General features: G+C 38.4%; 1 protein-coding gene across 4 annotated transcripts in view; it reads left to right on the top strand.

The window, feature by feature from the left end:
- ATP8A1 (ATPase phospholipid transporting 8A1) overlaps nt 1–23,044 on the top strand; it is a 99,878-nt gene that overhangs the window by 69,087 nt on the left and 7,747 nt on the right. For all 4 annotated transcript variants that reach the window (XM_044417876.1, XM_044417875.1, XM_044417877.1 and 1 more), the window contains 8 exons: nt 450–633; nt 1,069–1,179; nt 11,893–11,967; nt 12,073–12,195; nt 14,056–14,134; nt 16,644–16,705; nt 17,330–17,386; nt 17,923–18,030. In XM_044417876.1, the coding sequence (XP_044273811.1) occupies nt 450–633; nt 1,069–1,179; nt 11,893–11,967; nt 12,073–12,195; nt 14,056–14,134; nt 16,644–16,705; nt 17,330–17,386; nt 17,923–18,030 (799 nt within the window). The remainder of the gene's footprint in view (nt 1–449; nt 634–1,068; nt 1,180–11,892; nt 11,968–12,072; nt 12,196–14,055; nt 14,135–16,643; nt 16,706–17,329; nt 17,387–17,922; nt 18,031–23,044) is intronic.

The raw sequence follows: 23,044 nt of genomic DNA, 5'->3' as shown, positions 1-23,044 counted from the left end.
GATTGAAAGGTCTTCTACAGGGCAACATTGTTTTGCCCTCCTTTGCTAGAAATGGCTCTCAGTGTATGCTGAAAACTGATGAGTTTATAAATAAGCATGCATATCCCACATGCATATTTCCTTCCTCATCTAAGGGTGGGAAAGCTCATGCACCATTTCTGTTCCACCAAAGCACAGGAATAAGGAATGTGGGCCCACCAGACGTTACTGGACTAAGTCTGGTCATCTGTCTCCACTGGCTATGTTGGTAGGACTGATGGAAGTTGCACTTCACCAACATTTAGGGGATCATACATTCATAATCCCTCCACTACAGCATTTAGAAGGACCTTCCAAACATTAGGATTTCAGAAGTTTGTGAAATTCTCAATTTTTATTTTTATTTTATTTTGCTTTCTTTTAAGAAAAATAGTGTGATGTCATTCTCAAAATGTTTTTCATTTTTATAGGGTTTCACCTCTTCAGAAATCTGAGGTTGTAGAAATGGTTAAGAAGCAAGTAAAAGTTGTAACGCTAGCAATTGGTGATGGAGCAAATGATGTGAGCATGATACAGACAGCACACGTTGGTGTTGGTATTAGTGGAAATGAAGGGCTACAAGCAGCTAATTCGTCAGATTATTCAATAGCTCAGGTAAATATGTGCATTGATACAGAATATAAAGCACAGTCCTTTTAAGTGAGAGGAGCAGAACCGTTTGGCCCAAGAGCCAAATCCAGCCCTTCAGAGATATCATCCTGGTTCTGTGTGGTTCTCCAGATAGCCATACCCCATTTCCCCCTTTCATTTGGCAGCTTCCTGACTTTGGCACAGTTTTTCCCCAATTATAAAAGGTTGAAATGCCTTTCCTGAGGCTTCATTACTGACAAGAAATCTGTTAAGGTAAATTATGTTGGTACCCTACCCTTTTGTCTTAATCCATACCTACCAATAGAATACAGCCTTCAAAAACTTCTCTGACATGGAAATTGGCCCTCAGGCTGAAAGGGGTTCTGTACCCTTTTAAAGTGATAAGCTGTTAATTAAGCACCACACATATATATCTAAGCCTTTTTTTATCATTCATAGTTCAAGTACTTGAAGAACTTGCTCTTGGTCCATGGTGCCTGGAATTATAGCAGAATTGCTAAGTGCATCTTATACTGCTTCTACAAGAATATCGTCCTTTATATCATTGAGGTAATAGTGGTGCAGTGTGCCAGAATCAATCTTTTAAACACTTCTTCCAAGTTGTTGTAGTTTATGAACTTTCAACAAATCAGGACTAAAATGAACATGTTTGATCTAGTTTTAGTCATAGTCAAAGTAAATTCATTGAAATATATTAGTCTTAAGGTAATCGAGAATAATTTAAGGCCCATTGATTTCAAAGGGTCTATTCAGAGGGTCTTTTTCAGTAGGGGTGTGCATGGAATTGTTTGCTCGTGCTGCCTTGACTCCCTAGAATCTGGTCTGCTTTGTAGCAGTCCTGCATCCAAGTTCCTTGGGAGCACTCTCGGGGGGGGGGGGGAATTCAACCCCATGCACTGTGTAAGCATCACTCCTCTTCCATTCCCAATGCTGCTGCTGGCTGTACCAGAAATGGAAAAAGCTTGGTCACTGGGGTTGCCAGGAATTGTACCTGACACAAGCACTAGCAGTGCTCCTCTTCTGCTCTTGGCACTTCCACCATTGGCTGGGGAAAAGGTTGTTTTCTGGGGTCACTGGAAATGGCACCTGGCATAACTGCTAGCACTACCCCTCTTCCATGCCTAGCACTACCACCACTGGCTGTACCAGGTGTGGAAGAAGGTTGGTTGCCAGGAATGGTATCTGGCATGACTGCTAACAGTGCCCCTCTTCCCTATCCTGCAGCCACTCTTTGGACAGATGCACCTGACAAGAAAGGTTGCCAGTTATACAGCCAGGAGTCCACAAGCAACCCTGGATTTTCTCTTGGTTCAGCTTGGTTTGCAGGACTGGGACTAGAGAAATGGATTCCAAGAGTTCATCCCAACCTTAATTCTAACTGTGATTGAATTTGGATTACCTTTAGATGCTGTTTTGTGCCTTTTTAACACAAACCCAATACCAAATGAAATAGCCATCATTGATAGCTATCTATAAAGTGTAGACATTTTAACATACTTTTTGTTGGTTCCTGAACATAATATAAAAATATACCTGAAAGAAGGACAAGCAATATACATACAGACTGCTTCATTTCCATGATAACAGTATTTGAATAGGAGTTCAATAAATTAGAATTATTCTTTAAATATTTAACCATAACTATTGTTACCAATATGAGTAAACTTATCCATCAATAACATATATCATGTAAAATTTAATATGTATTTTGCATGTTCCATGTAGCTTAAATGTCTGTTGTGATTAGCATACTGCTCCCAATGTGAATGGACTCCATTGGGAAGCATTGTGTTTAGAGCAATATGGAAGTTCTGTACATATCGAGTACAGATATGTAAGACTGCATCATCATGAATTTAAGTCAACACTTCGTTTTGTATTGATAGCACTGGATCCAGAGTTAGTCTGTGGGTAACTCCTGAAAAACTCTCCCTGGATCTAGTTATCTGTACTATACATTGGTCTGTGTCCCCTGTGTTTGAACAAAGGATGTGAGGGAAAGGGTGTCCCTGCCAGCTAATTCTGTCTATTTGCAGCAACTATTTCTTCAAACTCTGGTATAACAATACTATCTTGGTACCTGCAGTTTGGCCTTCCTAAAAATGTATGCACTGCATATAGCAAATGAAATAATTATATACTAGCAAAACAAAAACAAAAACCCATTCCTTGTTATGGTCTAAATATGTTGGTATGAGAAAGTGAAAAGATTTGAAAGTGGAGGCAAGAGTAGTTGAATGTTGTTTTAATTTAGGCTGCAGTACAAAATGCTGAGTATATATGGAGCCTTTCAGTTCACCCCTTCAGGCAGCATCATCAGCTAGAATCTTCTAGCACACCACTTCAGGACAGGGGCCTTTTGAAGCAGCATCCCATAAGCTGTGGAAGGTTGTCACTAAAAGGAAAAATCAGCCACACTTCCATGCAAAAGTACTGCATACATGGGTCTTTCTGTATCCTGGCCTTAGATTAATAATTAACATTAAAAGGTCTTCTTGTGGTGCCTTCCAAATTAACATACTCACTGAAGATATTACTATGTATTCTGTATCCTGTTTCCAAACCTAGGATAAATTACAACTTTATATAAGATATTGAATGTTGCTAGAAAATTTAAAACATATATGGAAAATGACCTGCAAACATATTAACACATATCCAGCTTTTGTGGCTTACATAGCAGCTAATGGTTCATGTCAATACGGTGAATGAATGGATAGAATGGATACATGTCTGTAGCAAGGACAACCGCCCGTCCTGAATCCTTTTTCAGTTTTTGTGGCAATCAGGCGTAGGAGCAAGGAACCCATTGAATGTTTCTAAGCTGCTATTTAAAATGCAGAAATTCTGCAGTGGAAGTATGTGAAGTTCCCCTCACCCCAACTCTCCTTTCTCCTCTTGAAATTTAAAAAGTAATACTAAAAGATGTTTAATCCAAATTTGACAGATAATATCTATTACAGTAAAATGCAAAATTGTATTATACACAGATTTTATCAGATGTAAATCCATAAATTAAATGAAATACTCTGTATTCCTTATCTTTAAGGAATTATTTGAATGATGAATAAGGTGGATAATCACATGCTTAACTAATGGTGTATATCAAGTGTCCTACTTGAATGTTGGTTAGTAGCTAATTAATTCTTAAATTCAATGCATTGATCATGAAAGTTGTTGTTCAATTAGGTCCTTGATGAAACTACATGTTGCTCACCATTAGCTCTATTAATTTTCTCTATGACTACTATTATACTGGTAGTATAGAGCCCTAGCTCTGTTCATTACAGTTAAATCAATATCTGGACTACTTGCACAGAACACAGTATCAAATTAGGTCACTTCATTGCTGGTTTCATTGTGCTTGCAGGACCCACTGGTTGCACAGTCAGGCTTTTGCATTCTAAAAGTAAGCCTAGACCCAAGTAGAAACAGTTGTTTCTGTACCAGGAAAGATCAGTGGAGCACTCTTCTGTTAGTCCTAATGACCAAAAGCTCCATTGCACAAATAGTGAATCCTACATGAGCACAATAAGATACTACTCTTTATCCTGAGTTTATCAAGATTATTTCAAACACAAATTGTTCTCTGGAATGAGTCTATATCCTAATGTTCAAGGAGGGAGGAATGACCCACATCAAGCAGCCAATTGCTTGCACATGGCTTACCACTGTGACAATGGTGAAAAATATAACAACTCTCAGTCTTAACTATGCTAATCACCTCTTTGGGGCTGCAGGGGGACTGATTCTAGCTTCACTGTCCTCTCTGGATATCCAGATATCTGTTCAGTAGAACAGATCCTCATGTACACCAGTGTGCATGCAATATGCAAGGATCCCTGGATTTGGCCTATTGTCTGTCTATATTTGAAAAAAAAAACAACCTACAAATAGGTGTTTACTATTCATATGCTAGCACTAGGAAATAGAGCAGGATAGAAGTTTAATATACCAGAACTATGTATTAAAGGAATTGCCAAGCTATAAGCAGCAACAAATACAGTTGGATGCCATCTTGAGCTAAACAACTTTATGACATAGTCAAGGAAGAGTATCTAAGTGATGAGTAAGTTCAAATTCCTATAACAGTGGAGCCATTTCCTGATAGTACTTGCTGTCACAGCAGGTGTTCTTTTAGAATGTTTAGTCATCTTCCAATGCAGTATCTGCTTGTGTTCTATCCTTATGCCCTAGACCACTGTCCACCTACCTGGTTCCTTCTAGAGCTGTGGAATATAACCTCACCATCCTTGAGTAGCATGGCCAAAGAAGTAATACTAAAACATATGTTGACTGGAGATGGAGTTCTAGTGTGATACATCTGTATGGTACCAAGTTTAGAAAGACTACACTAGACAGTACAGCAGTGTTTCCCAATTTGATGATCTCCAAATGTTTTGGACTACAACTTCCAGCATTCCTGACCATTGGCCTTGTTCTCTGGGCCTTTGGGAATTGAAATCCAAAACATCTGGAGGGCACCAAATCAGCAAAGGCTTTCCTAGAATGTTTCTGTGGGCCTGGTAGCAAGAGACTGAATGAGTCCTAATAGTGCCCAAGTCTTATAAGATGTCACTTTGCATACTCAGTTATTGAAAGTGTGGAAAAAACAGTGCAAACAATAGTTAAGATCAGAGTAAGATGTCCATTTAAAATGAGCTTCCCATGTTCTGCCCATTCACTGTAGTGCAATTTTTAATTATATAAACACATGTCCTATGGGGTATAGCATTTAACATTTGGATCCACTTTATAGAATGCAGTTACTGAAAAAGAAGGCCTGCATTTAATTCAGTGAAATTGCACATGTGAGTTTGTTAATTTTCTTGGTGTGCCTAAGATGTAGTAAAACAGATTTTTACTATCTAGGGACAGATTATTTTTTCTAGCCTTATTTCCTATTTTTTCCATTTTTTTCTATATTCTTTTTATTTATTTTCTAGTCATAAGTATTAAAATATTAAGCACATGCTGTATTCTACTTAGAAATTTCACTAATATTCAAATGTCACACTCCTTAATGAGCAAGTTGTTCTTATTTATTTATTACATTGGCATTTATTATAAATAAATAAATTCTCATATATAAAAACCTTTAATAGGCATTTGCTGGGAAATGCATTAGAGCTAAACAAAGTAATGTGACAGCCTTAATTTTTTATCCTTAAGTAATTTGATACAATATACGTCAGCTCAGGATTTATAAGGATATTTTTTTAAAGGTGCACAATATCTTTCTAGTATGGAAAGAGGAATAGAAATGTACAAGAACTGGTTTGAAGTTGCCAGAATGGAATTTGGAATGGGCAAATATATGATATGAATGTTTCTGAAAACAATACCAGGAAGCATACTACAAGAATACGAAAAATGGAGTTATTAACAAAGACAGCCCGGGGTTAACAAAAATAGCTTTGATGAATTCTACCCAAAACTAGTTTAGATATGTTCAAGGGATTTGTCCTAAATGAGCATGTCTTCTATTTTCTTAGAACAGCAAACCTATATGTCATATCCCAGAATGCTTTTGATATTCCCATCAGTTTTAAAGGTTGTTTGCAGTGGGCCCTCAAGCTAGTTAAATAGTGAATTATTTGGCTTTTAGCTAATGAAATTAATGTATGAGCACTTGTTTCCTATATACTTGACCCACTATCCAGCACAACACTGAAATCTAAAGGTTCAAGCATACCTACCTCTGTTGTTGTGGTCTTGAATTGGTCACAGTGACTCTGGAAGACACTGACACTTGAATAGTTTCAACCAAATATACAGAGAACTTTTTATAACACAACACAAATATCTATTGCCAAAATATAGTCATCAATTTCAGTTGATACTGTTAAAAAATCTGTGCATAATCTACTTTTGATATTTCTGTTCATTGCTACTGGAAGAAACAGCAACAGAAATGTGTCTTGCTCCAAGCACATTGTGCTGCTCATAATACTTTCCACTGTTAATTAAAGTAAATGTTAGATTGTAATTCTGTTAAAATGGCAAGGCAATTCTGTATGAACACTAGAATAATTTATCTCATGAGGATTTGTTTTGTGCAATCTTATTTATGTCTGCTCAGATGTAAGTTCAATGGAACCTATTCTAAAGTAAGCATGTATAGATTTATGACTTTATGCTAGTATTTTTTTCAACAATTGTTATGTGCCATCAAGTTATTTCCGACTTATGCTGACCCTATGAATGAAGGCCCTCCCAAATGACCTGTCCATGACAGCTCCATTCACCTCTTCCAATCTGAAGGCTATGGATTCAATCCATTTTACCTTTTATCTTCTGCCTTCAACTTTCCCAAACATGATTGGCTTTTCCAATGAGTCTTACCTTCTTGTGATGTGTCTGAAGTATGACAGTCTCAGTTTTGCCATTTTTGTTTCTAGGAAAAGCTCTGGCTTGATATGATCTATGACTCACTTGTTCATCTTTCTGTCAGTCCAGGGTATTCGCAAAGCTCTCCTCCAGCACCATGTTTCAAATGCATCATTTTGCTTCCAGTCAATTTTCTTCACTGTCTGGCTTTCATGCTCATATATGGTGATTGCAGGAATACAATAGTGTAGATTATCTTGGCATTGGTCTCAAGTGAAAAATCCTTACTCTTTTCTCGTTCCTTCACTGCTGCCCTTAGAAGTCTCAGTCTTCAAATTTCTTGGCTTCAGTCTCCCCTTAAATTGATGACTGAGGCAAGGGATGCATTTTTTTAGCAATTTCAATGTCTTATTAACAGTACAGTTATGCAATTCTTTTATGGATGTAAATTTCATTTTCATAATATTCAGCTGCAGTCCTGCTTTTGTACTTCTTTCACTTTTATCAGGAGTTGTTTCAAGTCATTGTTGCTTTCTGCCTGTGGTATGGTTTCATTCACATATCTTAAATTAGTGATGTTTCTTCCCCCAGTTTTCACTCCTTCTAATCCAGCTTTCTTTCTGTTTACATATTGAACAGATAGGGAGATAAAATACATCCTTATTTGACACCTTTGCCTATGTGAAACCATTCTTTTTCTCTGTATTCTGTCCTGTCACATCTTGTTCTTGATCCAGGTTATGCATCATGACAATCAAGTGCTGAGGCACACCCATGTCTTTCAGAATGAGGCATAGATTCTCATAAACCACACGATCAAAGGCATTGCTGTAATCTATAAAACATCTAATGAACTTTTTCTGAAATTATTTGGTGTGTGCCAATAGCCAGTGTCCATTTGCAATATGATCTCTAATGCCTCTTCCCTTCTGGAATCCAGTTTGGATGTCAGGCTTCTTGTGTTCCATATAGGTAGCATTCTTTGTTGCAACACTTTGAGCATCACTTTGCTTACATGGCAGATCAGTGCGATAGCCCTGTGGTTGCTGCACTCTTTGCATTTCCTTTCTTGGGGATTGGAATATATATTGAACATTTCCAGTCTCTTGGCTGCTGTTTTGTTTTCCGTTTTTGTTGCCATATTTTTGTTAGACTTTGAAGTCATTCATTTTCTGCAGCTTGGAATAGTTTTACAAGTATCTTCTTTACTCCAGGTGCTTTATGTTTTGAAAGTGCTTTCAGAACAGCTTTTACTTCATTTTCTAATATTACAGGCTGTTCTTCATTGGATTCTGCTTCAAAGAAATCTGTCATCCTTTCCTCTTCTGCATATTCTTTCCATCTTCTCTTTATTTTTTCCTGGGCAGATTTATTTTCCCTTTTGTCTTTTAGCACTCCTAATCTAGGTTTAAATTTCTCTTTGTTTTCTTAGATCTTCTGGAAGAGGACTCTTGTTTTCCCTCTCTTTCTGCTCTCTTCTATCTCTTTGCACTGATCGTTGTAACAGTTCTTTTTGTCTTTATGCAATAATCTATTCAGGATTCAGACCCTATTTCTGTCACCTTTTGCTTTTGCTTCTTGCCTGTCATTTACAGCTTTGAGTGTTTCCTCTGTGATTCGTCTGGGCTTTTGCTTTCTTGTTGCTACAGAAATTGTCTCTTGGCATTTTTCTCTAATAATGTCTCGGGTTTCAGTCCACAGTTCTTCTGACTCACAGTTAATTAAATTGAGCACTTCAAATCTGTTCTTTATGTGAACTTTAAATTCTTTGAGGATGTAACTTAAGTTACATTTTGGCAATTTTTTTTTTTTTTTTGTTGCTGATCTTTTTTTGATTCTGTTTTTTTATCTTTTTTTGACTTTGCTTTTTGTAATTAGACTCTGATAGTCATTATCATATCCTGTTCCTGGTCTTTTTTGGCAGCTAGAATACAGCTTCACCATCTTCTGCTTCTGATTACCTAATCTATTTCTCTGTTGGCCATCTGGTGACATCCTATAACAGTCATCTGGTTACTTGCTTGAAGCATGTATTTGCGATAAACAGACTGTTAGCATCGCAAATTTCTATGTTGTTCTCCTGCTTTGTATCTTACCCTTAAACCAAATTTTTCTACAATATTTGATGCTCCTTTGTTTTCTACTTTTGCATTCCATTCGCCCAGCATTAACAGCATGTCTTATTTTGCTGTGTTATCAATTTTTTCTTCAACACCTGTATAAAAGTTTTCAATTTATTCTTCTTCAGTTTCTGTTGTTGGAACATAGACTTGAAGGTGGTTATGTAGATAAGTTTTCCACTAATTCTGATTGGTATTATTTGGTTGGATTTCGCATTATAGGTTCTTACTGCCTTTGCTACATCTTGCCTCAGTCTTAGAGCCACTCCATTTTTTTTTGTCATTCCAGAGTAAAACACTGATTGGAAACATCCCATTCCAGTTTACTCACACCCAAGTTCTATGATGCTCATTCTTTCATTTCTCGCTTTACAATTTCCATGCTTCTCTTGATTCATGATTCTCACATTTCATTTTTCCAGTTGTATGGGTTGTGCAGCATCAGACTTTCCTTTCACCTCTGTGCATTTCAGCCATTAGACTTCCTTTCAGTTATGATCTAGTAGCATCATTAGCGGAAATGCTGCTAGTATTTGCCTTTCCCCAGTAGCTCATTAAGTGCCTTCCAACCTGAGGGTTTCATCTTCTGGCACTATCTCTTGTTTCATTTTGAATTGTTTCATCATAGAGTTTTCAATCAGAAAATTCAGAGTTAGCTTGAGTCCCATTGCTGATGTCTGCAAAAGATCCTCCACCAGTGCTTCGACTACCGCTGCTGCCCAGTAGCTGCTCTTCAGTAGTTTCTCCACCTCCAACACCACTAATTGGATCCATTCTCCTTTTGTTGATAGGACCATTACCCCTGAAGAGGGTAATCTTAGTCTGGTGTCCCAGCCTTGAGCATTCTTGACCTTGGGTGACCCTGCGAGGAGGCCAGCCTAGTGAAATTATACTGGCTTCCTAACAGCATTGCTCTCAGCTTCTTTGACATTCTCAAACCTCCTCACCACATTAAGATGTGGATCCAAGAGGGGGTTTCATCGATTAAAGAACTGACAAGTCAGATTGTAGAATTATACACGGCAATCATATATATGCCAAGTGCCTCCATGGCTCAAAGGGTGATTTGAGCCATAGCTGGTATACTTTGTTGCAACTTCCAGTCCATTTCCAGGCCCAACTTAAAATGCTGGTTTTAACTTTTAAATCTTGTTCCTGCTTTAGACCAAGTTACATAAAGGGTTCCATACCACATATAGGTACCCAGACCTTAAGAAACTCTTCAGAGGTCCATCTCTGTGTGCATCCATCAAATGGTGTGAGATGTGTGACTACTGGTGAAAGGGCCTTTTTGCCAGTGGCATTCCATATATGGAATGGACTTACTAGAGAGAATTGCTGGATGCAACCTTAATTGTAGATCCAGTACCTGTTGAAAACATGTTATTCAGCCAGGCCTTTTAAACAATTGGCATTTAAAAACAGTGTTAAATGTTGGTAGAAAAGGAGGTTTTAGGCTGTATATGCTATATTTTTTTATTTTGGTTCTCACTAGAGTTTATTCTCAATTCTGTAAGCCAGCCATACAGCATATGTTGACAGGCAGCCATATGACTGTGGTAAAAAAAATTAAGGAAAAGGTCTATCAGAAGTAAGCTGCATTGATTTCAGTTAGATAAATATATAGGATTGCAGCCAATGGTTACTACCAAGTAGGCATATATAGGATAGCAATGGAGCAGAAGAGTCATAAAGGGCAAGGGGAGGAAACATTATCACTTTAAACCCCTCCTAAGTCCATTAGTTGCTTCCCTATTTGGGAGGGTGGGGTGTTGGGAAACAAAGGGATTTTTAATTTGGTGGATTCAGTGACTCTCCCAGTCCTCCCTGGCCATGCCCAAATGTCTCCCTTTTGCAGGGCAGCCACAGTGGTTGAACTTTCTATCATTGCAGTAGACTGACTCCTGCCTATGTTGAGGAATCCGCATTATCCTTGGGGAACCTTCCCACAGACTACAGAATTGCACCTTTATTAGGCCTTTATATTTAATTTATCTTAGATTATGTGGAATACAGAATACTATTACTATGAGAACAGTGGCGTTATAAATATTATTTCACACCAGTGTTTTCTGTAATACAGGGGGTCCCAAACTTTGTGAACCCATGTGCACATCTTGCATCATCACAAAATGGCTTACATGGAGTAGCTTGTCACATAATGGCTATTGTGGGGGCCTGGATAGTCAAAGCAAGTGGCAGTAGAGAGAAATGGCAAGGATAGAGGCTAAGATGAAGGAAGAAACAGCATGGCAAAGGAGTAGAGTGAGACTGAAGGCTGGGAGTAAGCAAAAGCAGCTAAAGAGATGACTGGGAGGAAAAGAGCAAGGCTAGGAGCTAGGTAGGGTGTGAAAGAAGGATAGGGATAAGGAGAGGGAGAACAAATGAGGAAAGGGGGTTGGGAAGAGAGAAGTTGCAAGCTTGGAGCCTGGGAACTGAGTGACTGAACAAAGTGAAAAGGTCTGCATTGGATGAAAGTAGATCAGTTGGGTCCAGGAAGCAGCTTTTTCCTTCTGTTCCTGCCTGCTGAACAGCTGATTCAGCAGCTGAATCTGGAAAAGAATCTGGTGCCATAATATTTTTCAATTTTTTCTTTAAAAATAAATTTTTGAAGGGGGCGGGAATGAAGAGCTTTGCAAGTACTGTGTTGAGAACCTTGTGTAAGGTCCAGTTATACATTGAATTCCTAATTATTCATCACACATTCTTATTTTGATAAAACTGAAAATATATTCAGTTTTAACAAATCATTTTCAGGCTTAATAAAAGTACTGATTTGAATATGAATATCTGTTTAAAATCTCTTCTTCAGATATGGTTTGCATTTGTTAATGGATTTTCTGGACAAATACTATTTGAAAGGTGGTGCATAGGACTTTACAATGTGGTAAGAATTTGTTTTTTGTTTGTTTGTTTTTTTGACATTTTTAATTATTAAAATAAGCTATTCTTTATGCAATTGATCTTATGGTATATTTCTTTTATGCATTAGATGTTTACAGCTATGCCTCCACTGACACTTGGAATATTTGAGAGATCATGTCGCAAAGAAAATATGCTAAAATACCCTGAATTATACAAAACTTCTCAAAATGCCCTGGATTTTAACTCCAAGGTAAAAAATAGTTTTTACAAAGTTTAATATTTAACGCTAATCATTATCATGCTATTATACAGGTTTTTATTTCAACCCTGTGTGAGTAAATAGGATTGAAATATATGATTAATAATAAAACTATATTTTGCCCCAGCTACATTGATGAAAATGTATACATAAATGAACAGTAAAAAATGAACAGGCAAATGGAATCTGTTTTTGCTTGTCTAATTTTCACAGGTAACTAAAGATATAACTAAGATTTAAAATTCAACCAAGCTTTGATCAAATTGTATACAAATTCATAAACAATTTTTAAAGGATGAAATAATATTTGAAATGACCACCAAAATTAACCAGGAAAATGTGTGTAATATTTGAATTGAACAAAGCAGATCTTTGTTTGTTTGAATCTGAATTGTATTTATATATTTAAACCATTTTTATATAATAATCACATCAAACATCAGGGTAGTGTGTAGCATAAAACAAATTCAAACACAGAGACTTTTTATTCTTAAATTACAAAGTTTTTTTTTTAATTTACATCTATTCTTTTTGCTCTGGTGTCCATAGATTATATTGTCGGTTGCCTATAATTAATTAATCAAAATAGTTATATAGCCCCAAATGAGCTCCAAATAGCCTCCAAATATTTAAACAAATATTTAACATTTTAATGGGGAAACTAAACTATATAGAGGGATAAGGTTTTGCACCATATTTGAGATTTCTTTATACTTGTGTGCCCAATTTAGTTGCAACTGTTTTGATTATTGGTTTTTAGAAGAGCAGATATGGACTATATACTTTATTGAATAAGTTTTGTGAATAAATGGCTACAGTCTACCTATGATAACAGAACAGTTGATGCAAGTTTGATGTGAACAAGATCTGGAATCATTGTTGCCCTGAATGATGATGCATAGATTTGTTATGGTAAAAAGGGTCAGAGTTCATGGGGCCATGACAGAGGTTAAAGGATTAGCATGTGACAATAAGTATTGGTCAGGAAAATGAAAACACAGGTCTAATTTTCTTGCACCCACCTGTGCTTTCTGTCAAATAAAACTTGTGGCAGTGACACAGCAAGGAGAAGAGACAAAGGTTAACGAGTAACACAAGTTCAAATGTGCAGAGCATTGTAGCATAAATTGGATCAACCTTATATTGTTAGATAAAGTAATAAAGAAGTTAAAGACATGGTGGAAAATTTTGGGGGCAAGCAACATAATTTCTATTATTTCAACAAATTAAAATTATTAATGCTCTTCAATTTAACACAGGAAAATTTATATTTTATAAAAGTATATCCGACTGTAAGACATGGTTACTTTCTGTAGAAAAGAAGTGTCAAACACAAGTAGTTTGCATATATTGCAAAAGTACTGAATATATATATTTGAATATACTGACCACTTAATTTTTTAGCAGCTGTGTATATAGTAAATAAGCCATTATAGAAAGATGTGCGGGGTGCAGAAATTCATTGTATATATATTGACAGCTAACTCTTCTATTCCTCATCTATATTGATCAGGAAACTAGAATGAAAGCACTAATGATAGCTAGTGTGGTGGCATTTAACATTAGTTTCTTGTTTTCTATTTTAATTTTGGCTTTAACTATGTTAAACATTTTACATTTTTCTTAAGAAATTAAAGGTGAAAGATAATGGACATCATTTGAGAAACATAAAAATAAATAAATGACCCATGAAGATCTGTGAGGCAGAAAATGCCTCAGTTATATTCGTTCTTAGAGGTGGCTTTTCAAAAACACATTTTCTGAACCTAACAAAAAGATTAAAAAGGAGGTCAGAGTTCACAGAGTTAGTTTTATCACAAATGGTTCTCATGAATGTTTGTTTTCCCTTAGGTTTTCTGGGTTCATTGTTTAAATGGCCTCTTCCACTCAGTAATTCTGTTTTGGTTTCCACTAAAGGCCATCCAATATGGTAAGTAAATTAAATGCAGAATTTGAGAATACTGTATGTATTTAAAATAACAGTCTCTAGTGATACACTAAAGAAAAGTCTGTCCTCTAAAGACTTGAATACTAAAATGTTTCCTTCTAAACAGCTGTATATTTTTCTATTTTCAGTTTGAGAGCAAAATATAATTTTAATACTTGCTCTAATGTGATTTGGGGTATAATGGTTAAATATTTGTGTAATCCTTGTAAACTGGCAATAATATAACACTGTTAATACATCTCAGTTATAATTCTTTTTGGATCAAGCAATATGGAGGGATGTATAAAGACACTTCCTAAAAAGCTGTGCAAGTTAGCTAAGGTGATAGAAGTGTATTGGAAATGTTTCAGAATGAAAATTATGCATTCTTCCAGCATTTAAAATGCTCAGTTAGTTATGAGCCAAGGTAAACCAATTTAAAAACTAAAAGACTTAAGTTTTCTATTAAGCTAGTCCTTGGTTGGAAAACATTTCTTTAGCAGAATAGAAATAATTAAATTCAATCCAAAAATTCATTTTTATGAGCAGAGGAGGTTTGTTCAAAGTCAAATGAGTTTTCATCAGAGAAAGAGAACCTTTTGGATATGACCCATAAGATGCATTCAGATGTAATGATAAACTATGGTTTATTGCTAGAGGGATATGCCTAGGGATATTCCTAACCCTTTTCTTAGAGAAATTTATGAGTGATTGAGTGCAGGTCAGAAAAAAGATAGGAAATATTTTTTCTTTCCTTTTTTCTTCTTTTTTTCTCTTCATACTCAATCATCCTTCTAAAATTTTCCCTCCCATGAACTACCCTCTGCTTGTGGACTACTTCTTCCTCTACCATTGTGAGAACATTAATCTTCCAAAGACACCTACAGAGATGAATGTCTGAAGGGTCCTATGGCTACTCCATTGCCCTTCTGTGGTGGCACAGGATTGCTTCTTAAAACTGCATACTAGTATAAACAATAGTTCTGAAGGCAAATGTATGCTTTCTTTCAGTGATGTATACATGTGTTGTCACACACCATCTTAGAAGATGAATTCCCTTCTAAATACATCTTCTAAAGGCAAAAGGGAATTCCTCTGAAGATGGTGCTTGCCATTTGCAGTTTTTTGTTTATTAAATAAATCTATTGCTCAGTTAATGAGGCAGAAAACTCTAGATTACTGCTCTGTTCAGTACCATTAATGAAATACTTATCATAATTATTACTGAAATTATAAAAACTGCAGCTCAAACAGACAATTTTTATTTATTTAAGCAGGGCTATGAAGGCGGGGGTTTCCAGTTTGTTCATACCAGTGCCTCTAGAAGTGGGAATGCTTTGCCACAGTGCCATTTTCTCAGCTAAATCCCCATGAGTTTTGCTTTTTTCCTGTTAGAGAGAGGAGTGAAACAGAGATTTCTGCACCATAAATCTCTTGCTCTTTGGAGAATAAGGAGACATTTGAAGAACTTTTGCTTAAGCAGAAAGCAAAGCCAGTTTGCAACTTTATCTTCTCTGCTGGGAAGGAATTCCCATCCCCTCAATCTGGCACTGATAAAAGCAAAAGCATCCTTCAATGTCTTTTTATAAATGAGAATGGATTAGCTCTCTTAATCAGCCGTTCTGAAAACTTTCATCCAATCAAAATCTATGAAATATTTATTTAAATGAAGAGGGAAACTGCTTCTGATTGGAATTAGAAAGAAGATACCTTATGAAGATATGCAGTTGCCCTGTTTTCAGTTTAAATCAGCTTTAAAACTACTTGCCCTTGATGCTTCTAGTTTGTGACTCATATTTTCAACAAAAAGCAAAGCACCTCAAAGGAGGAATTTACAGTTCCTTCCTTCTACTCGCTTTTTGCTTACTGCTCTTCACTTCTGTGGAATCTGTTTTACCAGGGGCAGTCCCCAAAGGGTAATACTTTAGGATGGAAAGCAACCTAGTTTATTTTACCCCAAGTCTGTCTTGTTTCTTATATCTGTGGCCTCTTCTTCCAAATACACTTCTCAAGTAAGTTAGGTTGCTAGAAGGCCTTTTGAAGTTCATAGCTTTCATTTAGAGTCTCAGGTTTGAGAGTGTATCTCTCTCTTCCAACTTGGAACTTGTATACTGGGCTGATTCTTCATGAATCTCCACTCCAGGCAGCTCAGGAGTTTGACAATGGTTGCAGGAACAATTTAACCTGGAGTCACAGGAGGGCACTGTTTTACTGAAGGACACTGCATTTTACTCTTTCTCCAAGTTCTCTGCAGCTTCCTCTCTCAGCAGGAGAGTGGTGAGGGTGGTTGATGCCTTCTTCCCAGCCTCCATAGTTCGCTCTTCCATCTCTGTGGTTCCTCAGGGAGGAAGGGTTTAACTTATACCTGCCTGCCTTACCTGGTGAGAGATAAATCAATGGTTATATTCTACAAATGTTGCATTCTGACCATTGTAAAATAGAATTGTTTTTTTAATAAATTCTTTTCTTAAATGATCCCAATTTTAATATATGTGATGAAATTATCTTACAGATACTGTATTTGCCAGTGGTAAAACGTCAGATTACTTGCTTTTGGGAAATGCAGTATATACAGTAAGTATTGATAATGTTGCACAAGGTTGTATTATAAACAAAAGAGAGTAATGAAAATTGATCATTGTTCTTCACTGTACTTTTTGTTAGACTAACTTTACAAAGAAACCCTTTTGCTGTGTTAAGTTTCTAGTGGACACTTTTGGCTTTGGCTGCATCCCTGCATGTTGTGCAAGCAGTTTCTCCCAAGATACTATGTAGCTCTCTCCACTTAAGCATTCATTGTGCCACAGTGATACAGAGCTTTTCCTTCTAAATCTGTAGGACACAGTCTTTTGGTCCTGAGGGCCCCATGCAGTGTCTCTTCAGGAGACAGGATGTGAACATGTATGTCTGTGTGTACAAGACATTTGTATTTTATTTATTATATTTATATCCACCTTTCCCTCACAAGGAACCCACATATACACTTTTCCATGCATACTCACACACACAGATTCTTCCCACCCACAAGCATCATACTTCCACACACATATAAAACTAAAGCTTAAGATGCTTAACATTAAGTGGAATCACACTTAATGTTAAATATGGATTTCACTTTGGAACTTTGTATTTCATTTAGGGTTTAAACACTGCTGTATTTGTTAAAGAAAAATAACTAATTTCTCTATTTTTTTCCAGTTTGTGGTAATAACTGTGTGTTTAAAAGCCGGATTAGAAACTTCATATTGGACTTTGGTAAGAATTTTATGTAATGAAGTGCTGCCTCTTCAAATTAGTTTTTTGTTTGTTCAGATTTTGCTAGGAACTATTCCAGAGAGATACCCTTTTATCTGCCTGTTTTCCTGCAAATTCTTAGTCACAAGCAAAGAAAAAGAGGCAATAGGAAAGAACTGGACTTAGGAACGATAGCCAGGATCTGTAGTTCCTTACTTTAGATGAATGTAATTACTTTTGCATGCCCAGTGTTATTTTTTCCTTATAGAGAAGACATTTAAGACATATTCTAAACTCCTCTGGACTGAGCCCATAGCCTATTTATAATAAAAATTCAACTTCTAGGAACAGATATTTCTTCCATGTATAATCTTGGAAGCTAAGCAGGGTCAGGCATGGTTGAAATCTGGATGGGTGACTTAAAATGTTTTGAATTGCCCAGGGAGGTTTGGCTATGGATGGTATAATGTGGTGGTGGTGGTGGTGGTGGTGGTGAATAGCTATTTTATAGGAATTTGCAAGATAACGGAATATGTGTTTTCTCTTTTTCTTTCTAGTTCAGCCATATAGCTATATGGGGCAGCATTGCACTGTGGGTGGTATTCTTTGGAATCTACTCTTCTTTGTGGCCTCTCATTCCAATGGCACCTGATATGTCTGGGGAGGTAATATTTATCCTTTAACTAATTTCTGTGTAGAAATGTATTCTAATCTTAAAATTGGCCACTTTTTTAGTGAGCATGCAATATAATTTATTTTATGAACCACTTTTCACAAAAGGTTTCAAGGTGATACACACACAACAAATCAAAATGAAACAATAGTAACACAATCAAAGCACATAAATCAGAATAAACTTATGCTAAAATATTAAAGCGATGGAGAAATTAATTCACAACATTTGAAGTATTGGATAAGTCTGATTGTTTTGATCCAGTCCAGTCAAATTTCTTGCCTGACTCTGGACAGAAACAAGTTCAGTCATCCTAGTGAATGAGTTATGTCAGGGAGTAGATGAAGGCAATGCAACTCAGTAGGTTTTCCTGAGCCTCTCACCAGCTTTTGATAGTATTGACCATGCTTTACTTGAGAAAACTGGGGAATGTCAAACAGATGTTTGAGCTGAAATGTTTGTTCAGCTATATCTTTTCCATCCAGCACTAACATGCAGTTGTTGGAACTTGTGAATCACTGTCTAGACTTGATTTTCAATGGGTTGCATACTAGCAATGGGCAGTACCACAGTTGTGGGCAGCATGGAGCTCCTCATATTCTTGTCCCTGAGTTACTCACACATATATTGTCCCTCTCCCTCCACACACACACCTTTCACACATGACTCACACACGACTAAGGAGACACTCTCAATAGGCTTTACCAGTCTACCAGCTTTCTTCAGTAGAAATGGTAAAGAGCAGGCAAAGCTGGTCCTGAACTCAGCAGTATCTTGAGGTGCTGGCTAAGTCTGGAGCTTGTTTCATCCTCTGCTTGGGAATGGTGGGTAAACCTGCTCAGCTGGCACCTTGAATAACTCCTTGAGGTATCAGCTAACTAGCCTTTCCTGAATGATGACATAATGTTGGCTCAGTTCATACCTATATTCACATCATCTTTGTCTTCTCCAGTCAGGGAAGAGTGAAGAAGAAATTTATTTATTTATTTATTTATTTGTTTATGTATTTGTTTATTTATTTGTTTGGAACACTTAATGCTGCCCCATTCGCAAAAGCCTCGGGGCGGCTTCCAATACAAATAAATAACTACAAATACATAAAATATGGAGACATCCCGGCATAAATATAAAATCAATAAATAAATTCAACATTAAAATAACATTTAAATAAAAAGGTCTTGGCCTGGCGCCGAAAAACAAATAATGACAGCGCCAGGCAGACCTCTCTGGGGAGCGCATTCCATAAGTGGGGTGCCACCACAGATAATGCCCTCCTCCGGGTACTCACCCTCTTAATATCTTTCACAGAGGGTTCCCGGAGAAGGGCCTCTGCCGCCAATCTCAAGGGGCAGGAGGGCAAATATGGACACAAGTGCTCCTTTAGATAACCAGGTCCCAAGCCGTTAAGGGCTTTTTAGGTGATAACCAGCACCTTGAAGTGGGCCTGGACTTCAATGGGGAGCCAGTGAAGCTGAAGGAGGACCGGGGTTATGTGAGAACAACACCCAGTCCCTGGCAGCAACCTGGCAGCTCTATTTTGCACCAACTGAAGTATCTGGACCGTCTTCAAGGGCAGCTCCATGGAGAGCGCATTACAGAAGTCTAATTGGGAAGTTACCAAAGCATGTGTCACTATCTCCAGGCAGTCGTTCTCCAGGTAGGGACACAGCTGATAGATCAGCCGAAGCTGAAGGAAAGCGCTCCTTGCCACCGCTGTCACCTGAGCTTCTAACGACAGCTCTGGGTTGAGGAGCACTCCCAAGCTGCGAACCATGTCCCTAAGAGGGAGTGCAACCCCATTCAGGACAAGGTCTAGGTCCCCTACCCCGAAGCCCGAACCGCCTACCAACAGGACCTCCGTCTTCTCTGGATTGAGCTTCAGTTTATTGGCCCTCATCCAGCCCATTACCTCGGCCAGGAACCGGTTCACTACAGCCACTGCCTCACCTAGATTGGTTGAAAAAGAGAGGTAGAGCTGGGTATCATCAGCGTACTGATGATTCCACAGCCCACACCTCCTAATGACCTCTCCCAGCGGTTTCATGTAGGTGTTAAATAGCAGGGAGGACAAAATGGATTCCTGTGGTACTCCATGGCATAGCTGCCATGGCACAGAGCCATAGTCCCCCAGCACCACCTTCTGGAATCGGCCATTGAGATAGGAGCGGAACCACTGCAAAGCAATGCCTCCTATTCCCAGTCCCGCTAGCCTATCCAGAAGGATACCATGGTCAATGGTATCGAAAGCCACTGAGAGGTCCAGGAGGACCAACAGGGACACACTCCCCTTGTCTCTCTCTCTGCACAGGTCATCATACAGGGCGACCAAGGCAGATTCAGTACCATACCCGGGTCTGAAGCAGGACTGAAATGGGTCCAGATAATCAGTCCAAGAGTGCTTGGAGTTGTCCCACCACCACCCACTCTAACACCTTGCCCAAGAACAGGATGTTGGCCACCGGTCCATAATTGGTGGCCATCTCTGGATCCAGGGATGCCTTCTTTAGGACTGGCCGAACTACCGCCTCCTTTAAAGGGGCAGGTACCCAGCCATCCCTCAGAGAGGCGTTGACAACCTCCAGGATCCAGGCCCCTGTCCCATGCTGGGCTTTTTTAAGTAGCCAAGATGGGCAAGGGTCCAATAAGCAAGTGGTGGGACGTACTTGTTCAAGCACCTTGTCCACATCATCAGTTATGCCAGTGGCTTGTCCCCGCCCCCAATCCGGCATAGCTCTCACCCACGCTGGTGGGGGAGGGGGCAAGGGCGGCTGCGCAGCTCTCTTCAATTGCTTGAGATATCCAGTCTGACTCCTATCCCAGGAAGAGGGTGAATTATTAGTTGAGGATTTAACTCAAGTGTCACCTAAGATCAGCAGGCTTTTCCAGCTTTACATGCTGCCTCAGGAGATTATGAATCAGCTCAAGGTGCCACACATTGATGCTCCCATGGCAGCACTCAGCAGATAGAAGATTGGAAAGGGTAGGCCATAGGACTTAAGTAATAAGGTGTGAGATGGCACTTGGTAAGGATTTTGAAACAACTACTACTGTCTTCTGAGCATCCACCACAAACTCCTTTTTTGCCAGAGCAGTCAACATCCAGGTTCAGAACCTAGAAACAATGGAATCTGTTTCAATCCTGGTGAGGAATTAGTTGTGGAAGTTACACATGCAGCTGTGCATCTGGGATGGATGTTGACTGTTAGATTGACAGATCAATCTAACTAGCTTGTGTTTTGCTGGTGTAAAGCTGTTGGAAACCCCTTGACAAAGGACTTGTGTACAAAAAGAACAAAACCAAGAGGCTTCCTACCTCCAAAAAGGAAGGAAAGAAGACCCAGATTCAATACAGTTTGCATCTTCTAGATCCACTGGCAGATCATAAGATTCTCAGGTTCCAATACTGTGTCTCCACATAGCAGGGAATCGTACAAAAAGCACTACCCGTCAGCAAGTAGTGCTGGGGCAAAGTGGGCAGCATGGGCAAAGTGTTGAAGAAGCTGCACTTTTCCTAATGCCAAGCCTCACAAACCCCAAGGTCCAGTAGAGGACAGGCTCCTACAGTTTGCTCAGCAATGGTCAATGATAAAAACAGGTGCTTGGTCTTTGGAGTCAGTTTCCCACTGTTACCCTGGATTTCACACATCATTCCAGTAATTTGGGATTATTTCAAAGTCCAAAAACTCCACGAAGCACATTTGTTCAAAACAGCTATTGAGCACCTGTTGAACATCTGGTCTATAAACCAGTTCCACAGGAACAGATTGGGTTTCTGGGTTCCCAGGAAAAATCAGGATTTCAGAGCCCTGTTGTAATTAAAATGGCTGAAGAAATCCAGCCAGAAATTCCACTTCAGGATGGAAACTCTGAAGTCAATGGTAGCAGTTCTTCTGTCAGAGGCCTCCTGGCATCAGTAGATTTCTCCAAAGACAGCTAGGTCCATTCATCACAAACACTACCATCACAAGGCAATACCCATTGGATTAACATCTGCACCATGGGTATTTACAAAAATTCTACCACTGTTAGAAGCTCACTTGAGACAGATGGAAAATTACCTGTGTCCACAAGACAATATACTCAACTGATCTGTACCAAAGAGAAATGGATTGAGGATGTTCAGACAGCTTTGGGCTATCTTCAGATGCACAGCTTTATTATGAACATACAGAAAAGCTCATTCAAACGAAGACTGTTTGAATTAGATCCAGAGTGATTCAGGATATGTACAGTGTGCAGGCTGTTTCTCTAAGAAGAAAGGAAGAGCAAGATCTTTCAGATGGTGGCAGAGACAATAAAGGCTAAGCAACTTGATCTAATGTTTCAGGCTTAGCTGTTACATGTCCTATCAGGATATGTTCAGCTAGTAATGCTTCCATACTTTATCCCTGCATTGGTTTTTCTCCTTCCATAGCATATCACAGTTGCTATTTACAGCAGCTATCCACAGTCATTACAATAGTGGCTATACCCTTCCAGAATACTAATTGGAATTTCATTGGTGAACCCTAAGGGAGGAATCATCACCAGCTTGTTTGATTGGAGGGTCATCTGCAGTCTAATTCAGTGAGTCTGGTCAATGAAAGAGGTGAAAAACAGGAACTCGGGGTTATGTTGAAATTCCAGGACAACAAAAAGAAGTACTCAGAGTAATGAGTAATCATGATAGACTGTCTTTGCTGGTGAGAAATGTACTGTTGAAGCTAGAGTGACTGTGAGATGGTTGTACAAGGTGTGTAGGTCACAGGGTTCTGGCTCTAAGGATTCCTTAGCTACAAAAAGCATTTCTCCTCTAAGTTTAGGGACAATCCACCTCTTACAGTTATTGATGATCAGTCAACTAAAACTTGTGGTATGTAGGATTCGTTCTGGCTAAACAACGTAACTGAAAGGGAAGTTGTCTCTTACTTCATTTGGACAGAGGGTGCCAAGACTGACCATCTAAAACTAAGGGAAGCAAAACAAAGAGTGGAAAATGAACCGAAGTGCTATATGGTTTTCACAAA

The sequence above is a fragment of the Varanus komodoensis genome, unplaced genomic scaffold, assembly GCF_004798865.1.
Source record: "Varanus komodoensis strain SLA01 unplaced genomic scaffold, ASM479886v1 scaffold9, whole genome shotgun sequence".
In the NCBI taxonomy this organism is placed as follows: domain Eukaryota; kingdom Metazoa; phylum Chordata; class Lepidosauria; order Squamata; family Varanidae; genus Varanus; species Varanus komodoensis.
Note: the sequence above shows the minus strand (reverse complement) of the source record. Positions and strands in the feature narration are given on the sequence as shown.